This window comes from Apteryx rowi, unplaced genomic scaffold (genome assembly GCF_003343035.1).
Source record: "Apteryx rowi isolate R43461 unplaced genomic scaffold, aptRow1 scaffold_442, whole genome shotgun sequence".
In the NCBI taxonomy this organism is placed as follows: Eukaryota; Metazoa; Chordata; class Aves; order Apterygiformes; family Apterygidae; genus Apteryx; species Apteryx rowi.
Genome location: NW_020450697.1, coordinates 108,659 through 125,005, shown reverse-complemented (window position 1 = coordinate 125,005; position 16,347 = coordinate 108,659). Strand labels below are relative to the sequence as shown.

General features: G+C 36.9%; 2 protein-coding genes across 14 annotated transcripts in view; one reads left to right on the top strand and one right to left on the bottom strand.

The window, feature by feature from the left end:
• CUNH18orf54 (chromosome unknown C18orf54 homolog) overlaps positions 1 to 8,866 on the bottom strand; it is a 30,794-nt gene extending 21,928 nt beyond the window's left edge. For 2 of the 11 annotated variants that reach the window (XM_026076914.1, XM_026076907.1), the window contains exons 1-4: positions 7,100 to 8,450; positions 3,936 to 4,718; positions 2,276 to 2,426; positions 955 to 1,063 (exon numbers count right to left, since the gene is read on the bottom strand). In XM_026076914.1, the coding sequence (XP_025932699.1) occupies positions 955 to 1,063; positions 2,276 to 2,426; positions 3,936 to 4,718; positions 7,100 to 7,487 (1,431 nt within the window). In that variant the 5' untranslated portion in view covers positions 7,488 to 8,450. The other 9 variants (XM_026076916.1, XM_026076915.1, XM_026076911.1 and 6 more) reach the window with 8 other exon arrangements.
• A 140-nt stretch (positions 8,867 to 9,006) lies between these two features.
• STARD6 (StAR related lipid transfer domain containing 6) lies at positions 9,007 to 16,271 on the top strand. 3 transcript variants are annotated; one of them, XM_026076899.1, is made up of 7 exons: positions 9,007 to 9,203; positions 9,673 to 9,766; positions 9,917 to 9,966; positions 12,755 to 12,881; positions 14,365 to 14,482; positions 15,116 to 15,209; positions 15,573 to 16,271. In XM_026076899.1, the coding sequence occupies exons 2-7, from the start codon at positions 9,677 to 9,679 to the stop codon at positions 15,724 to 15,726; spliced, it is 633 nt and encodes a 210-aa protein (XP_025932684.1). In that variant the 5' UTR covers positions 9,007 to 9,203; positions 9,673 to 9,676; the 3' UTR covers positions 15,727 to 16,271. The 3 variants fall into 3 exon arrangements, with proteins under 3 accessions (XP_025932684.1, XP_025932686.1, XP_025932685.1); XM_026076901.1 differs by lacking the exons at positions 9,007 to 9,203; positions 9,673 to 9,766; positions 9,917 to 9,966 and adding an exon at positions 11,052 to 11,635; XM_026076900.1 differs by lacking the exons at positions 9,007 to 9,203; positions 9,673 to 9,766; positions 9,917 to 9,966 and adding an exon at positions 11,785 to 12,213.
• The last annotated feature ends 76 nt before the right edge of the window (positions 16,272 to 16,347 follow it).

The following is a 16,347-nucleotide window of genomic DNA, read 5'->3' as shown; positions in this document are numbered from 1 at the left end:
AACGAGCCCTTTTGGAGCCTAGCGAGAGGCTTCGATATCAAGGTCTAGATACGTCTAGTGATCTAGCAGAACCATGAGAATGGGAAAGAATAAGGATGAAATACCGTGAAGCAACGTTCACCAGACAGAATATTTTGTCTCATACATATTGCTAGGTTCTGTGTCAATTAACCCATTAGGGAAACAGAAGTATGTGCAACAGTAGAAAAGTTAAAAGAATAATGCCGTGCTTACTACAGAATGGGGAAACAGGATATTAGAGCAATTGAAATTCAAGGACAGAAGATAAAGGAAAYGTAGCAGGACACAAATTAATAATATGCCATTCAACTAGAATACTGGGTTCAGTGTTCATCTTCCTATCTCAAAGGAGAATAACAGAAAAGAAAGGGTTCACATAATTAAAATGAAAGAGTGAATAATATTAATATTACCAAGAAGTTGATTAATATCAAAGCATGGGGTAAAAATAACAAATACTCTAAAGAGAGTAAACTGAATCTACAATCCAATTCCAAGGCAATAGCAGGAATAATAAGAAATATATTACATAACTTACCTCTTGAACTTGACTCATAGCATACATGACATCAACAAGGCTATGGAATTAGCAGTATTTAATACATTAATAACACAAGTCTTTCTTCCTTTACTTGAGGCAGGAAAATTATTATTTAAACAAAATATGGAGTGTAAAAGTAAAACCACTACTAAGCAAAGCATTTCATAGTTGGATTTTTTTAAATTCCTAATTGTGATCAAGGGTTATATTATAGGGTTTAATAATTGAAAGAATTCAACACGCTGAAATATGACTAAATTAGTACAGTTCGACTTTCTGTTTTATATATTTCAGCCAGAATGACAACCAATTCACAGGCATTCTGCCTTTTAATATTTACTGGTCTAATGTGTTTTGGGCACTCTCATGAACAAATACTCAGTTTTACTGACCTTATTTTTGTCATTTATACAGTCTTCTAGGAATTCATGAACAATATTTGCCTTGGAGAATGGTAGAGTATCCTCTTCGTCCTCACAGCATACAGGCACTGGTGATTTGCTAAAGAAACATTAAGGATGCAGTGGGGAGTAATAACAGGTTTATAAATTAAAAGAATTGTTTTAGAATATGGTCATTATGATGGAAGCACATATACTGCCTCAATGCAACACCATGGGGCACTGAGTAGTCCCGTCAGCACTTTGGTGCTTGTAATAGAACCGGACAACTGTTTTTTCCAGTTTTGCCAGTATAATCAAAACCTGGGTAGCCATAAAAAAGCAACTGAACAAAAAAGGTGATATAAGGACTTCTTTAAAACTCAGCCATAATTTAGTAAACATGCATGTTTTTCTAACACCTGCTATTCCTGCATTAGTATTCAACATTCAAAGAAAAACAGTTGCCTTATCCTTGCTGACCTTTAATCCTTCTGTAGTCTCAAAGATATTCATTTTAATTCAAAACAAGTAGTTTCATGAAACAGAAATTAATGAAGCCTGATTTCCAATGGTGCTCTCCTAGGTGAATGTTCTGGTGGCTAGCAGAGGGTTAGATWATTATCCTCTCTCTCAGGAGAGGCTTGAATAGTAACTCTTCTATTGTCAAACGAAAAAATAATCTTGCAAGAATGTTGCATTTTGAGACTTTTACTCATTTGTTAAATATTGCTAAAATTAACCAATGGTTCAAAATCTTCTGAGTAAAGGGAAACTGACAAATAGACAATACAAGTAACCACAAACATCATCTCTTTCATTTTAAAAATGACTAAAGCTATAGGAACTTCTAGTATTGATTTCTAGCATTCTTTGGACCTATAAAATAAACTCTCACTTCCCCAACAATGGAAATTTCACTTCCAGGAGTGCTCCAAAATTTCCCAAGGCCATACTGCTTTTTTAAAGCACACATACCACAACTATTAACCAGTAAACTCATAAGCTATGAAATCTAACAATTTAAGTTCCTTTAAATATTTTTCTCTTGAAGTAATATCTTTGTATGGTAATGATATAGGATATAAGAAACACTATTAAAAGCCAACAGTAAGTAATACTGATAGTACTCTTCTCAAGATGGTGAAAAAGGGAAAGTAGCGCATGAATCTCCTGACCTTGAAATATCAGAAGTTTAGCACTTCACAGAAATCTAGCTATAAATCTTTTGTGTGTATACCACAGCACTGTTACCTACAGTCTATATACAAAAGCCACTAAATACATTATGTATTTTTGTGAAAAAAATATTTTAAAATCTATGTTTACTTACAAAGCAACTGGAATATTTTCCCATGATCGTTCTGCTTCTAGTATATCTGTTGTAGAAGGACTGTCATCATTTTTCAGAGCATTTGAAAAATCTTCAGTTGAAGTCTCCAGAAATTTCTCAGCCTTCAAGATAAGTAGCTCAAGTTGGTCTTCTAAAAAATAAAGATACAATATATCCGACCCTCTTCAAGCTGGCATTATTTCCACACTACTTTCAATTTTATGTAATGCTCAAAGAAAATTATTACAGATGAGTTACAAAGCACTGGAAATATTTTACAGATACTGTAGCCACAACACAGCTCCTTTGCTTATCTTGGTATGACAGTATGGCATGTAAATCGTCTGTACCAAGTGGGATCTGAAAGGTTGTGGACAGAAGGGTGTCTAAAGTAGTCAAGCATCTTTTCCTAACTTATTTAATACAAATATCATATGCAGCATTCAAGATCATGTAATGCTTTTAAAGTGCTCTCATGCTGTAGAAAATACGATTAAGACTATTTCATAAAACAAAGTTAAATATTACATATTAATACTGCAAATTCATTGGCTAATTTTTCTATTATTTTATATAGGTTTTTCTAATATGTGCTTTTACAGATACCTGGGAGAGAAATCATGCAAACATATACATGCATATCATATACATAATCACATACAAAATTCACATTTAAAAATAGGCTGAGACAAGCACTCAAAATGACAGACACATTCTCATATATTTTTATATCTATCCTGTTCATGGTTGATAAAAATTTCTGGGTGAAAAAAAGGATATAACCACATATTAAAACCAGCTCATCATGCATACTCACTAGGTAAGGTGTTTACAGATATGTGCGAATCAGGCTTTTCATAACTTTGAATTCACAACATAAATAATATTTTAACTTAGTTTTTATATATAACTTCTGGGAAAAGGGGAGAGATCAATTGTTAGAGCTTGCATAACAAAGAAAAGATATTTTTACTTTTACATGAGGAGAATTAGAGAGAAGTGAAGGTAATTAACACTTTGAGTTGTTAATCTCTGATATCAAAACAAATCCAACCAATATTTCATGATACAAAGATAAGATAGTGTGGCCCGCTGCTGAAGAGCAATGGGCCTGCTACAAAAAGTGGCTACAAGAGATTCTCCAAGTCTTTACATAAATTGAAGGCAACCRATAACCTAAATATATGATTTACAAATATCTCCTGCTGACTGTGTAAAATAGGGGAAAAGACTGTATGATAAATGATACTTCTTAGCAATTTGGCAGATTCATTTACACTACGTTTAGGAATCTCTCTCTTCCAAGTCTACACTTCATATAATTTACTTCAGTGCTTGAAATCCTATTAAAATATTTGGAATTACTGTCATTATCTTACAGTAAGGTGCTAAATATTCTACTGTAATAAATATTCTTTGCTGTAAAGGAATGTTTAAGTATTAATTTATATATGAAAACTTGAAGTATAGCAGCTGTTTAACTTGGTCAACTACTAGTAAGTGCTTTCAATCATTTGTCAAAGATGGGAGTAAACAAATCTACCATCCAGTGCAGTCCAACTAACATAGCTAATGTTGTGATTTAAAAAATGAACACCTCTTTAATGTACTTATACACATCCTCAAAAATTCAAAAACAAATTCTGTGAAATATAGTTACCTCTGAATGGCTGTTTTGTGTGTCTTGAAGAGGAGTTACCAGCTTGGAAGCATGAGTCTGGACTGTCATAGTTGCAACTTTCTGCTAATTCATTATCACCTGTTAGATCCAGGAAACCATTATGTTCAAAAAAAAAGTTAGAATTGTCTTTGTCCATGGAGTGTCTCTTTTTCAGGATCTCAGAAGTTTGTGAAGAGGAAGCTTCACGTCGTTTATGAAAAGTTTGACCATCACTTTCATTAGCKGAATCAGAAAAAAGGTTTTGACTGCTAAGCCAGACTGGGTAGTGAAAATTTGGAATACTACTTATCCCTGATACACTTAAGTTAGACTTCCCACTAGTAAGCCATCTTGGGTAATTTTTAACAGGACAAGCACTAGAGTTCTCTTCAAAAGACAAGGCTCTTGGATTTTCTTTAGAAGAGACAGAATTGTACCTATGAGATGTACATATGCTGTGCTTCTTTTTGCTGAAGTTTTTGTGTAGCTTCTGATTAGCAACAGATTTGTCATTCTCTTGGAGACAGAAATCCTTTTCAGTATCAAGTGATGAGGTGTGGCAAGGGTAGAAAGCAGGCTTTTTAAGTGACTGCCTATTCCGTTCACTACTTTGATGCCTTGATTTAAAAGGACTGCACTGGACAAAGGGTCGAGATCCATCTGCTGGAAATGCTAATAGGTCATCTGTCGTGAGACTAATCGAGTCTGGGTCACACTCAGTCCTCCTTCCGCAGGGTGAAGCAGTAGAACCTAATCCTGCAGGCTGATTGAACTCCTCCAACACTGAAAAATGAAGACATTTTACATGAAGTGCTAAACTCCAAGCATACCAAAATAATACATTTGTAAGATCTAAAACGAAGTAACAATTTAAAGTCCGAGTGTATTATTTACCTGAGGGTACTGAATTCCAGTTCTTGCAAGAGTGGTTCTGTTTCTAATCAGAATCATGAGAAATACTTACCAGCTGAAACTTACCCTTCRTTTCATAGTACTCAAAATTTAAAGTTTTTAATATATTCTATTCTTACTGTATTTGTACTTCACCTTAATCTTATTTTAAGTGCTCAGCATCTATCCCTTTATCTGATCCTGATGCAGCTATAAATATAATTGTCATTTAAAAAAATCAACAACTCAAGTATCTTCAAGCTATCCACTCCCCAAGAACTCTCCTACATTTTCTTTTTATAATCACACACATATTTGGAAAACCTGAACTGTCTATTTGCAATTAGGAAACCAACTTCCTGAGATAATAAACTTTTCCGAACTATCATGAACAAAAAAGTGCTTTTCCTAAAGTGGAACATCAGACCATTTTTCTGAAACCCTGGTTTTAAGCACAAAGATAATTTGTACAACTGATTACTTTGCCTTTAACACATATCAAATTACTATTACAAGATAAATAAACTTTTTTAAGRTTAATTAAACATCTTTATTAATTTGATTCATAGTTTTATAACGGTCCTTGGATTGGCAACTTAGCTAACATTCTAATGATGAATATCAAAGAAAAAGCAAATTTCTAGCAAATGTAATCATGTAACAGTATGATTTATGTTGGACAATAAATACATGTGGAGTTCTACAGTCATATGACAACTCCTCACAAGAACTTTTGACAGCATCAGTACTGCTGGGTTATGGCGAAAACCATTATGGAGAAAAAACCCCAACATCCTACAATCTATTTTTAGTTACACATTCAGAACTGTGTACTTTGCAAATACAGCCTTAATATCACAGGAAGTGATACTTCCTCCATGCAGTAATGTTAGAGACAACTTTCTACATATCTGAATGCAGCAAATTTACTACAGAAAAAGACAACTAAAAGCAATAGCGTGTAAGACAATTAGCCAGCTAATGGGCCTATAGACTCATTTCATAATCCTGCAGAAACTTACATACTATATAAGATTAGACTTGGATGATTTTCAGGGAAGAATTATAGCATCAAATCCTTATTTTTACTGAATACACTTTGATTCACAAAAATTGGTTTTCCTCAGCTATTAGCTGGAAGTTATTTTTTTAATATCACAAAGAGAAAACTGTATACAACAGACCTCTATAATATACAAAATATACATGCAGCTAGCTAACATAGGAATGAAGCTAATGAGACTTCAGGAAAGAATAACAGAGAAGCTTCAGTGTAATGTACAAAGAGATGATGTCTTTTATAGAACAGTTTCTCAGTAATAATCAGAATGCTTATTTTTGTTTGGATTATCAGCCAAACTTAATTAGAGGATGATTTATATTACAAAATCATTCTTTGGATGGCTATGTTGATGAGAGGAAGTAGAGAAGGGTGTGAAGCTAAAGGAAGATTATAGGCTAGGGAAGAGAAAAAAACCCTGAATAATACAAGCATGCTACCAAAATTGTCCCTGTCAATGCAACTTTGGCAAGTGTCCTTTTTCAGGTATGAAATTTCTCAGTACTTAGGGCACTGCTATTTTAGATGTAATGCACAAAGCATCTGCAGCATAAATTAGCTCAGGCACAGTTAATCTACCCTCAATCTTCTTATACAAGTTTAAATAGTTAATTAAATATCCATTAATTCAAGCCAAGTAATAACTGTAAAAACAAATTCAAACCCATTTAAGTTTGCTCCTAGGCCCAGTTAGTTTAGGCTTCAGACCCAAAAGTACATTCAATATAAAACAATAAATAAGGAGCAAATTTTGTTCTAATTCCTGAAGTCAAAGCAGGATTTAAGGGAACTCTTTCCATTAATTAGATTCTGGTCTTACTTACTCTGGCAAGGGAACTGGGATTTTTGTCAAGACTCAAGTTTAAGCCATGATTTACATTGTTTTTAGCATATATTCACATATAGAAAATACATTTTCTATTCCATAGTCTGGAATTTATCATTGCATATATGAGTGTGGTCATGAGTTCTGTATCTTTCACCAATCCACTAAGTACTTACAAAAAAGAATCAAAGAGAATGACAAATATTGCTAGCCATGACCAGACATCATTTACTATGCCACATATTCTTGCAATCAGTTGTGCAGGAAATACTCCTTCACTAAAACTCAGCTAATACAAGTCAAGGAATTGCAATACCATCAGCAATGAAAAGAAGATAAACAGCAAACACCAGACCTTATTAAAAGATGTATTTGTAGAAGACGTACCATATCTTTCTTTGGTACGATGTTTTGAAAACTTAGTATGTTTGGGAGTGCTTTGACTTATGCAGATTTTTCCAGTGCTTATGTCTGAAGACATGAGACTTAGATCAAAATCTTCAATATATGCCTCCAGAGCCTCAGATGCAGAGCTGTAAAGCTTGTCCTTGTAGCGAATCATACTGTTTGAGTATGGATTATTGCTGTCAATGCTGTAGCTTGCTAGAAGGGAAGATACTGTTGAGTCAGGAGATCTGACATTGAATTTTTTTATGGAGCTTGCCATAGTTTTTATCCAGACCTCTATTAGAATCTCCACTCCTCCTTTTAAGCAGTCTAAACGGAAAAAGAAACAAAAATGTAAATGATCAGTGTCACTGAATTTCCTTCTCATAACTGCAAAGTATCTATGATTTTTATTTTTATGCAAAATTTATTATTTTCCTAAAAATTACTATTTAGCTTCTCAGTTTGCTGCTTTTCAATTAAGTTTGTCACATACATGTGTCACCACTGGAAAAGTAAAAGGCAGAAGACAAAGCCTCTAGAAAAAGATAACGCTAGGGAGGTTCTTCTTACATTATTGACACCCTAGCAAAAAATTTAACAAGAGCAAGAAAATCTAGCTCCTTGTCAGTGCAAGAGGAACCTCATTACTCTGTTTTTGCAAGAATGGCATTTCACATTAGGAGTTGCTGACATTTCTCACCAAAAGTACAATTCTGGAAAAATATGCTGCAATATCATAACCTTTGATTTCAGAACCAGCACAAAACATGAGTGTTCAGGCACAAAAGTAGAAGTAAGCAAAAAAAGCGTAGACGCTACAGAAAGTGGCTAGTTAACAGAGTAGGAAGCCATTATTCTTGCAGATATTTTATATAACCAGAACGGGAACACATATCAAAGAATTTTACAGGATGCATGTGTGGCTTACATGGAATGTGACCCATAGGAGCATTTAAAATTGCTCTATTTGTGCAATTAACAGTCAAGCCAATGCAAGTTGGCTTTGTAACCCCATAAATTATAAATTGAAGAGTTTTAAGTGCAGGCTAGTTCCAAGTGCTGCAGTCAGGGTTTTCAAGGTCACTGAAAGAAGCTTGGTAGTTCATGTCCTCCTTATAGGTAAAATCCCCTGCATAGAAATAATCCATCAAGGTGCTGAAGAAGAGTAATCTTTCTTCCTTGTTATATCATGTTTAACTTTATTATAGTAGCATCACACGCACATGAGGATCACTGTGCAAACACAACTTAAGGATTTATATGATTCAGCTGTACAAAGGGCAAAGGGGGGAAAGAATGAGGGCAAACACTCTCAATTAACGCAGGTTTTAATAACAAGCTATGGCGTAACTACCCGGACCCCGAAACCTCCGCGGCCGCGGCCCCCTCCCCGCTGCGCCTACCGCCGAAGAGGCCCCCGGAGAGCCGAGGAGCCGGGCTGGGCACCGGGTTCCAGGGACCCAGGGCGGCGGTTAGTCACCACAGAGGCCCGCGGAGGACCAGCCGCGGCAGACGACCCACAGCCCCCCCGCCGCCATTTCCCCCACGACAAGCAGGGAGTGGGGAGGGGGAACACCCAAAGCGGGACAGCCCCGCGAAGGTACGAAGGTGCGCGGCTCCGCCCGCCGCCACCACCACCCTGGCTCCAGCCCGCCGGGAGCCGCCGCCGCCCCGCAACGGCCGCTCCCCCGGACTTGCCGCGCAGCGGTTTGAAGGCAGCGCGCCGCTCTCCAAAATGGCGGCGCGCGGGCGCAGCGGCGGCCGCGCGGCCTTGTGGGAGTCGTAGTGGGAGCGGAGCGGGCTCCACCGCGCCGCGCCGCCCGCCTGGACTACAGCTCCCGGCATGCCTCGCGCGGGGGCGCGGGAAGGGGGGGAGGGCGTCGCTCCGCCGCTCCGCTCCGCTCCGCTACTTCGAGGCGGCTGTGAGGCAGCGCGGTGGCGGCGCCGGCGGGCTGGCGCTCCCGGCGGGTGGCGGCCTCCCCTGGGCCGTCTGAAGTTGGCTCTGCGCGCGGCAGACGAGCCCAGAAGGCGCTGTTGGCCTGAGAACCGCCATCGAAACTTCCTATGACAAAGAGCTCCCAGGCAGAGAGAGGGCGGCGAGGTGAGGCGCGCCGGGCAGGGCCGTGTCGGCCCTGGGGGGCCCGGGCGGGGGGCGGCTCGCCACGGGCGGCACGTTGCCCGCAGGTCTGCTGAGCCTAGCGAAGCTTGGCGGCATCAGGGCCTCAGGGGATGAACTGTATAAGCAGCGAGAGTTTAACATGGAGTAACGTTGGATATAACGTGGAGTGATTAGCATGTCTCACGAGACGTTGTAATTCAGTCTTAAGACCCGCTCCGATAGCTACTTCTCAGGACAAAATATGCATGAAAACCAGTTATAGTTTTGTTTAAATAAGGACTCTCTTTTTCTGAAACGGTATATGATGGATAAGAAGTAGTTGATTTGATAGAAATACTCAGTAAAGGTTCGTTAAAGCCTATGGAGAGAATACAGGGATAAGCCCAATGGTTTTTGCTCTTTGAGAAGTGCTTTTGTCACATGCCAACAAATTGTTTTTAAATCTTTACAGATAAATGGACTATAAGAAAATTACGGATGAAGTTGCAAAAAAGATTTTATCATACAACCAGGATACTTCAGGATGGAGAGTGATAAAAGTTTCAGTAAGAAAATATTAATTAATATTGTTTATGAAGTTATTTTTATTAAATTTATTTTGTTATAAAAAGTGCTTACAATTTCTTTTTGTTTTAAAAATTAGTTGAATACTTTTTATCAACTCTTAACTTACTATTTTCCTTTTCTCTCTTGAGAAAAATATTACAGTTGCTTCAAAACCTTCAAAAGAGTATTCAGGAAACATGTAAGTATTTTCATTTTGTTTGTCATTGTAACAAATACAAACTTCAGTTTTTAACAGTGATACCCAAGACCTGAATAGAAAAACTAAATGTAATCTGTCCTTCTTAAAACTGTTAAGTTAAATTTTGTTGGCTCTAGAAAAGATGTTGTGCTATAGTTACACAGTGTCAGCCACAGTGCTGGAATAGAGAAGAGATGGATTTCCTGAATAATTTTCAAAAGTGCCAAGAAAATTAAATGTTGAATAACTGTTATTATTATGGAATAAGTAAATATGGAATCACAGTTTTGGCCTGAAGCTGGTAGCTCTTCCTGGCAGGAAAATTCTGTTCAAACCATTACATTTCAGCTTCCCTTTTCACCTATTTATCCTTGTGAAATGACTGATATTCACACATGTAAACATACTTTCGCTCTCTCTTATCTGTCCTTCTTCTGCCCTTCTTCTTTCCAGCATCTGAAACAGAATACTTTGAATCAGCGATGAGAGGCTCATACAGCCTCCAGAGCAGCACCTTTATCTGTCCTTCCTTCTCTTGAGCTATGAATTCTGTGCAACTTTTGTTAAGCAGCTGGATTTGGCCCAAAGGGTGGAGTTAGGTGAGGTGCTCTAGGCTGGTTGTCACAGCTTGCTGTCACGGATAAGAGTTGCTGTTGCTCCTTCACAATCCTGCACTCCTCTTCCTTACCCCTCTCCTGGCTCTGCAGTCCTGCTTCTCWTTTGTGCTGGCTGTGGCACTCCACTGATCCCTTAGTGACCAGGAAAAAAATATATCGCCCAGAAGAGAGGTGTGTGAAAGGGGAAGAAAAGAGGCACTTAGGACATGTTGTGAGCTTCTCTTCTTTTTTAAATGCTTAGTGGTTATTCAGTTATGTGAAATATCAATCTAGACAGATATACAATAGAGAAAATTTGCATCAGATATTTCTTTTATTCTGAGTGTATGTTCCTGACTAGTGGTATTCTAAATCCAAAAATCTTGCTCAATTTTTTTTGAAGGTTTCAACAGCAAAGATATTCACTACAGAAGACAATGCTGTATCACTAGCATTACTGAAGAATTATACTGTGGTATTATAATGAGAAATAGCTGTAATATCTTATTAGAATATGTTAAGAGTATTGTTATTTTAATAGAAATTTGTATACTTTAGAAGTGGCATTATTTGTTCTCGTACTTCAGATCTTATCCCAATACAGTGAGTGAGAGTCTGGATGCTTAAAATTCTTTGCCTACCTAGTTTCCATGGAAGAAAAAGATACGTTATAGTCCCAGTCAGTCACATAGCCATTTTTAGCTGTACTAAGTAGATTTGTCTGTAGTAAGTTCTTTGCAGTTAGAAGAATCATCATGGCGCTTTCTGCCTTTTTCTTTAGGAAGCCCCAAATCCATCATTTGCATTTATTTTTTGTAAAAATCTTTATATGACGCACATTAAGAAGCTGTATTGGTCCCTAGCATGTCTTTTATGAAGTAATCAGCTGCTTCTGGGAGCAGAAGTAGGGCTGTTCCAATGTCAAGCTGGAAATTGGATGTTTATTAACCACGTATTGCAGATGCCAGTTTCCTTTTTAATTGACAGGAGTATTAACAGTTTGGTCTGCTAGCTAACAGAAGTCAATATGTGATCTTGTGGTGAAAAAGAATGCAAATCCTGGCTTCAATCAGGTGAAGTGCCCTGTCTTTTGTTCTAGCAATTGTATTTTTCAGAGGCCTTGTGTAGAGGAAACCCTTCTGATTAACAACTCATACTGAGTTTAGGAGAGAAGATATTACAGGATGGAGGCAAGAGCTGCTCACGAGATTGGTAAACATGATAAGTTCATGGCAGCTGTGGAAATAAAGGGTGTATCCAAATATTAATATGCTGACTTTCCCTGGCTCTGCCACAGCTTACATTCCCTGTTTTTCAGTAGACRTTAACATGTTTTCCATCACCATCTGTACCTGTTGTAGGTACTGGAGAATCAAGTTTCTGGAGCAGGCATATACACCCACACTGCACTCACTCCACCAAGGCAGTAAGTGGTGACAGAAGTTGCTGCAGAGTGGAGAAACAGACCTATAATTTTACAAGGCCCCTGCGTTTGGTTTTCAATTTGTTTTTTCTTCACTCTTCCTGACTTACATTCATACATCATCAGGGTCTGCGCACCTGCTTTCATGAAGACTTTTTGTAAGCATGGTCCCTCTGAGCACATCTGTGTTCATGCAGCATCCTTCACCTTTGAGTGTAATTGCTGCCCGTAAGTGCTTACAGCAATGATTCACAGTTTCTCCAGAAACTAGGTGTGAGAACTGCCGGTATTAGCGAGCAGTTGCCAGCGTTGCAGGAGCTTCCTCTTTCCTTATTAGGGACCCTATTTCCCCCCTTCGAACTCCCCAGAGGATTATGGACAAAAAGTTTGAGAAATGCCAGAATATACTAGTTTACAAATTTTCTCATTGTTTATTATCAGTATGAAAATGGATTTTGAAAGTATCCATTGGAAAAAGATAAATTAACGGATGAATATTGTTACACATATTTGAACTAATAGGTTTCTATCTAATAGTTCACAATAAAATAATTAATTTAAAATGACTGGTGTCGAGAATGTAATGCTCTCAAAAAAGTTACAGAAGAAGTATTTTTATTATTATTTTAAGTTTAATCAATCCAGCAAGTGCTTTACCTCATTATAGCCTGGCATACCCAACTGCTAGATCTTTATTATTGTATAGCTTCTTTTTCCAATTCACAAATATGATTTAATAATTTATTTTTGTTTTTTTTATAAAATCTAGATACCGTGGAGAAGGGATAATTAAGGAAGTCCCTAGTAAAATTATTCCTTTTATGTATCTTCCTGAATATCGAAACAAGTGGGACAAAGCATTACAATCTTACAAGCTGTTAGAAAAGATTGACCAGGTAATACAATAATTTCACTGAAAGGTTTTTTTAACTCTTTCTGCCTGAATTGTGGTGATTAAAAAGACCTCTACTGGTACAGAGAAACTTCAGTCTCTAGGATTTCAATATGAAATATATTTTAGTTTAGTAAAAACTTTTCATTTCTAAATGTGCTAGCTGATGTGAGGTAGATATGAATTGTGTCCCTCCCTTTAGGAGTTAAATATTTATTATGAAATAAATAACCTTAAACATGTCAAGAATTCAGTGGATGGAAAACATCAGAAGTCTCCATTAAGTGTAGGATGAGACAAAATCACACCAAAATTGAGAGGAAGCACCTCTCAGAGTTAGTGTGGTTAACACAAATTAAAAAGACACTCTTCTGGCTTGTTAGAAGCTAGGATGTTTCTTTGGTAGTATATCAGCACAGAAATTTGGGGAGGGAGGCAGGTAAAGGAGGAGTTTGAAAAGTTAAATATACAATTACCTCTAATCTCTGAAAAATGCAGATAGCTTCAGGACTACTTGATTGTATGTGATTGTATTTGCATGGGAAAAACAGGTAACTTAGGTGAACACGACTATCATAGACATGAATTAGATTGCCCTCTAGGGAATCTGCAGATCAGATCCTTCTTAATTTATGTTAGTATTATTACAGATACTATAGTTGGACACTGTCTTGCATTCCACTAGAGGCTGAGCTATTTTAGATACGCTGACGTCTAGGAGAGCATGGAAATTGAACTGATACTCTACTARTGCGGTGAAATATTATATATTCAGAATTCCAGTTATTTTTGGCTTTGTCCCAGGCACTCTGAGAACCAGGAGCTTAAAACACCTGTGAAGAACATCAGTTCTGTATTAGCAAGCCTTTATCTAACCATTTGAAAGAGACGGCCCTGCATATGGTTGAGAAGGGTCTAAGAACGTATTACACATGTATAAATGACTCAAATGTTTGAAAACGCTCTCTACACTGAAAAAGCAAAATCTTCCCCTTTTTCTCTTCTGCAAACCTTTCACTTCCCTCTGCCTGGATCTGCCAGAGTTTGTCAGATATTAGAATATATTGGTACATTCATTCACTTCTCTGCTTTTTTGGAACTGGTTAGTTTTAAAACACATACTCAGACTATGGATCTTTGTCCTAGAATGTAACATACCATCTAGCATATGTATTTTAATGCAAATTAGTATCTGTGGCACTAGAATACCTAATGTGCACGTTTTGAGTTTTTTTACGCACAAATGATATTCCCTGCCTCAAATCCCAGTCACAAGGAATGGCAGTCCCAGCACTCTGGAAAATCACTTCCATGGTGGTCGTGTGTTAGTTCAGTACTAACCGAACATAAGAACTGTCTTTTTATGCTAACAGATAAATCCGTTTTTGCCACATTCTCATTATTCAGCATATAATGCCGCTTTGCCAGGTAACTAAAACTTAGCTTCTAACCTGTTAATTCAACAAATTACATTTATTTACTTGTAGGATACTGGTATATACCACAGTGTAACACACAGTTATGGTATGGGACTGATTTCATCAAGAGATTTTGTTGACTTGGTGCATGTTAAACCCTATCCTGGTGGTATCCTTACAACTAACTGTAAGTTTTACATAACTACTGCATGTTTATATATTTTGGCTGCATTCTGGAAATCTTAATATGAATTGTTATCCAATCAGTTCTGCAGCCCAGTCACAGTATATAGTACTTGCTCCATGTGTGGTCTTAGTGAATTAAATATTAACAATCTCCCAAACCAATTTTTTTTTAATTTTAATACTGCAAATACCAAAATTGATCTTCAAAAAAATAGTGTTCTTTGTTTATTCTGCTAACACAATAAGCTATTAACACATCTGCTAACAAACTGACTCTTTGTTCAGAACTAAACCACAACTCAGCACTAGGTATTTGTAAACACATCTCGGTGATAACACTTTTGGGTATACCTGCCCAAACATCTGTAGAAATTTTTACATATATTGAATTACTTACACAATTATTTAATGTTGTATAGGTATTTTGCCTACAGAATACAATTGCTAAACGCCCTGCTGATCATGTTGTGAGATTTTTTTTTTTTTTTTTTTTACTATCCCATTTCTGGAGTAGTGCTTTGTTTAAAAAACAAAACAAAACTCTTCCTGAGTCATGATATATATATATATATATATATATATATATATATATAGAACAACTAATTCGATGCTGCTTTTTTATGTGGCAATACAGCTGTCAGCGTGGAATATTCAAGATGCCCTCCAACTCCTTCTTGTGTCCGTGGCTATAACAATCCTTGTGGATATGTGTGTTCACCCTTGCCAGAGTAAGTATTTAAATTCCCCTTATGTTATTATCTTCGATTATTCAGTTATCTTCTCTATGCAAAACTTAATAAAAGCTACACAGGAGCTATTTTATTGAGCTGGTTATAGTCCAGGGAAACTTCAGAGTTTCCTGGAGGTCAGTTTTCTGGCTCGGACAATCTCCTTTTGAAACTATTTAGGGAACCTCATGAGACTCATAATAATAGCTGAAGTTCATGTCATAGGAACTTTACCCATAATCCATTCTTTCAGATTACTTATGATATTTCAGAGATGGACTATAAATCATAACTTGCATCTCAGTAAGTTTAGAAGCAAGAGAAGTGAGTGTTAATTGAAGGCTTCTGTTCTTTTCATTCTAGGAATCCAGAGCATTCTAAGCTAGTTGTATTTATCCAGCCAGAATTAGGAGGAATGCTTCCCTACTCTGTGGTGGAGACAGCAATACCTACTACTCTCATAAATCTAATCACTGAAACAAGAGCTGGACTGAAAGGCTTGAAAGACCATAATTAAACATAAGTGAAAAATAATATGCACTTATGCCATGTACATCTTTCATCTGGATTCACTTTTAATAGAGGATGAAGTTTAGTATTTTAATTGTCGTTTATGTGGAAACGTGTAAAGCTTAACTTATCTGTTTAATATTAAATTATGAACACTAGTTTTTTCTGCTCTTGGGAAACATGTCAGAATTTACACTGAAGTGCCATCAAAAATACAGCTTTCAATGTTATCAAGTGGTGTTTTGTAATATTTTTGCACTTTATATACAGTTATGTGAAAATATGGTGATGTAAACTATAGCAGTGTTAAAATAGGGTAGTCAAAAATATTTTACCATAGCTTTAAACACATTTTGATAATTTTTTACCTCAAAATTATGTACTTCTGACTGAAACAAGCAAGCATCCTGCATACTCRAGACTTTAAACATGTTTATTACTACAAATGTGTAATAGCGATTAGCAACTATTTCAGTGTTTTGGAATTAAACATCCAAAGAGCCTTATGAATCCAATTATATGGCATCTCATTAAAAGCTGCTCTGTAACTCAGTCGTGTCATTTCATGAATCCTGAACACCAAACCTACAATCAATTTTTTTATGCTGCACACTGTCCAGGAACATCC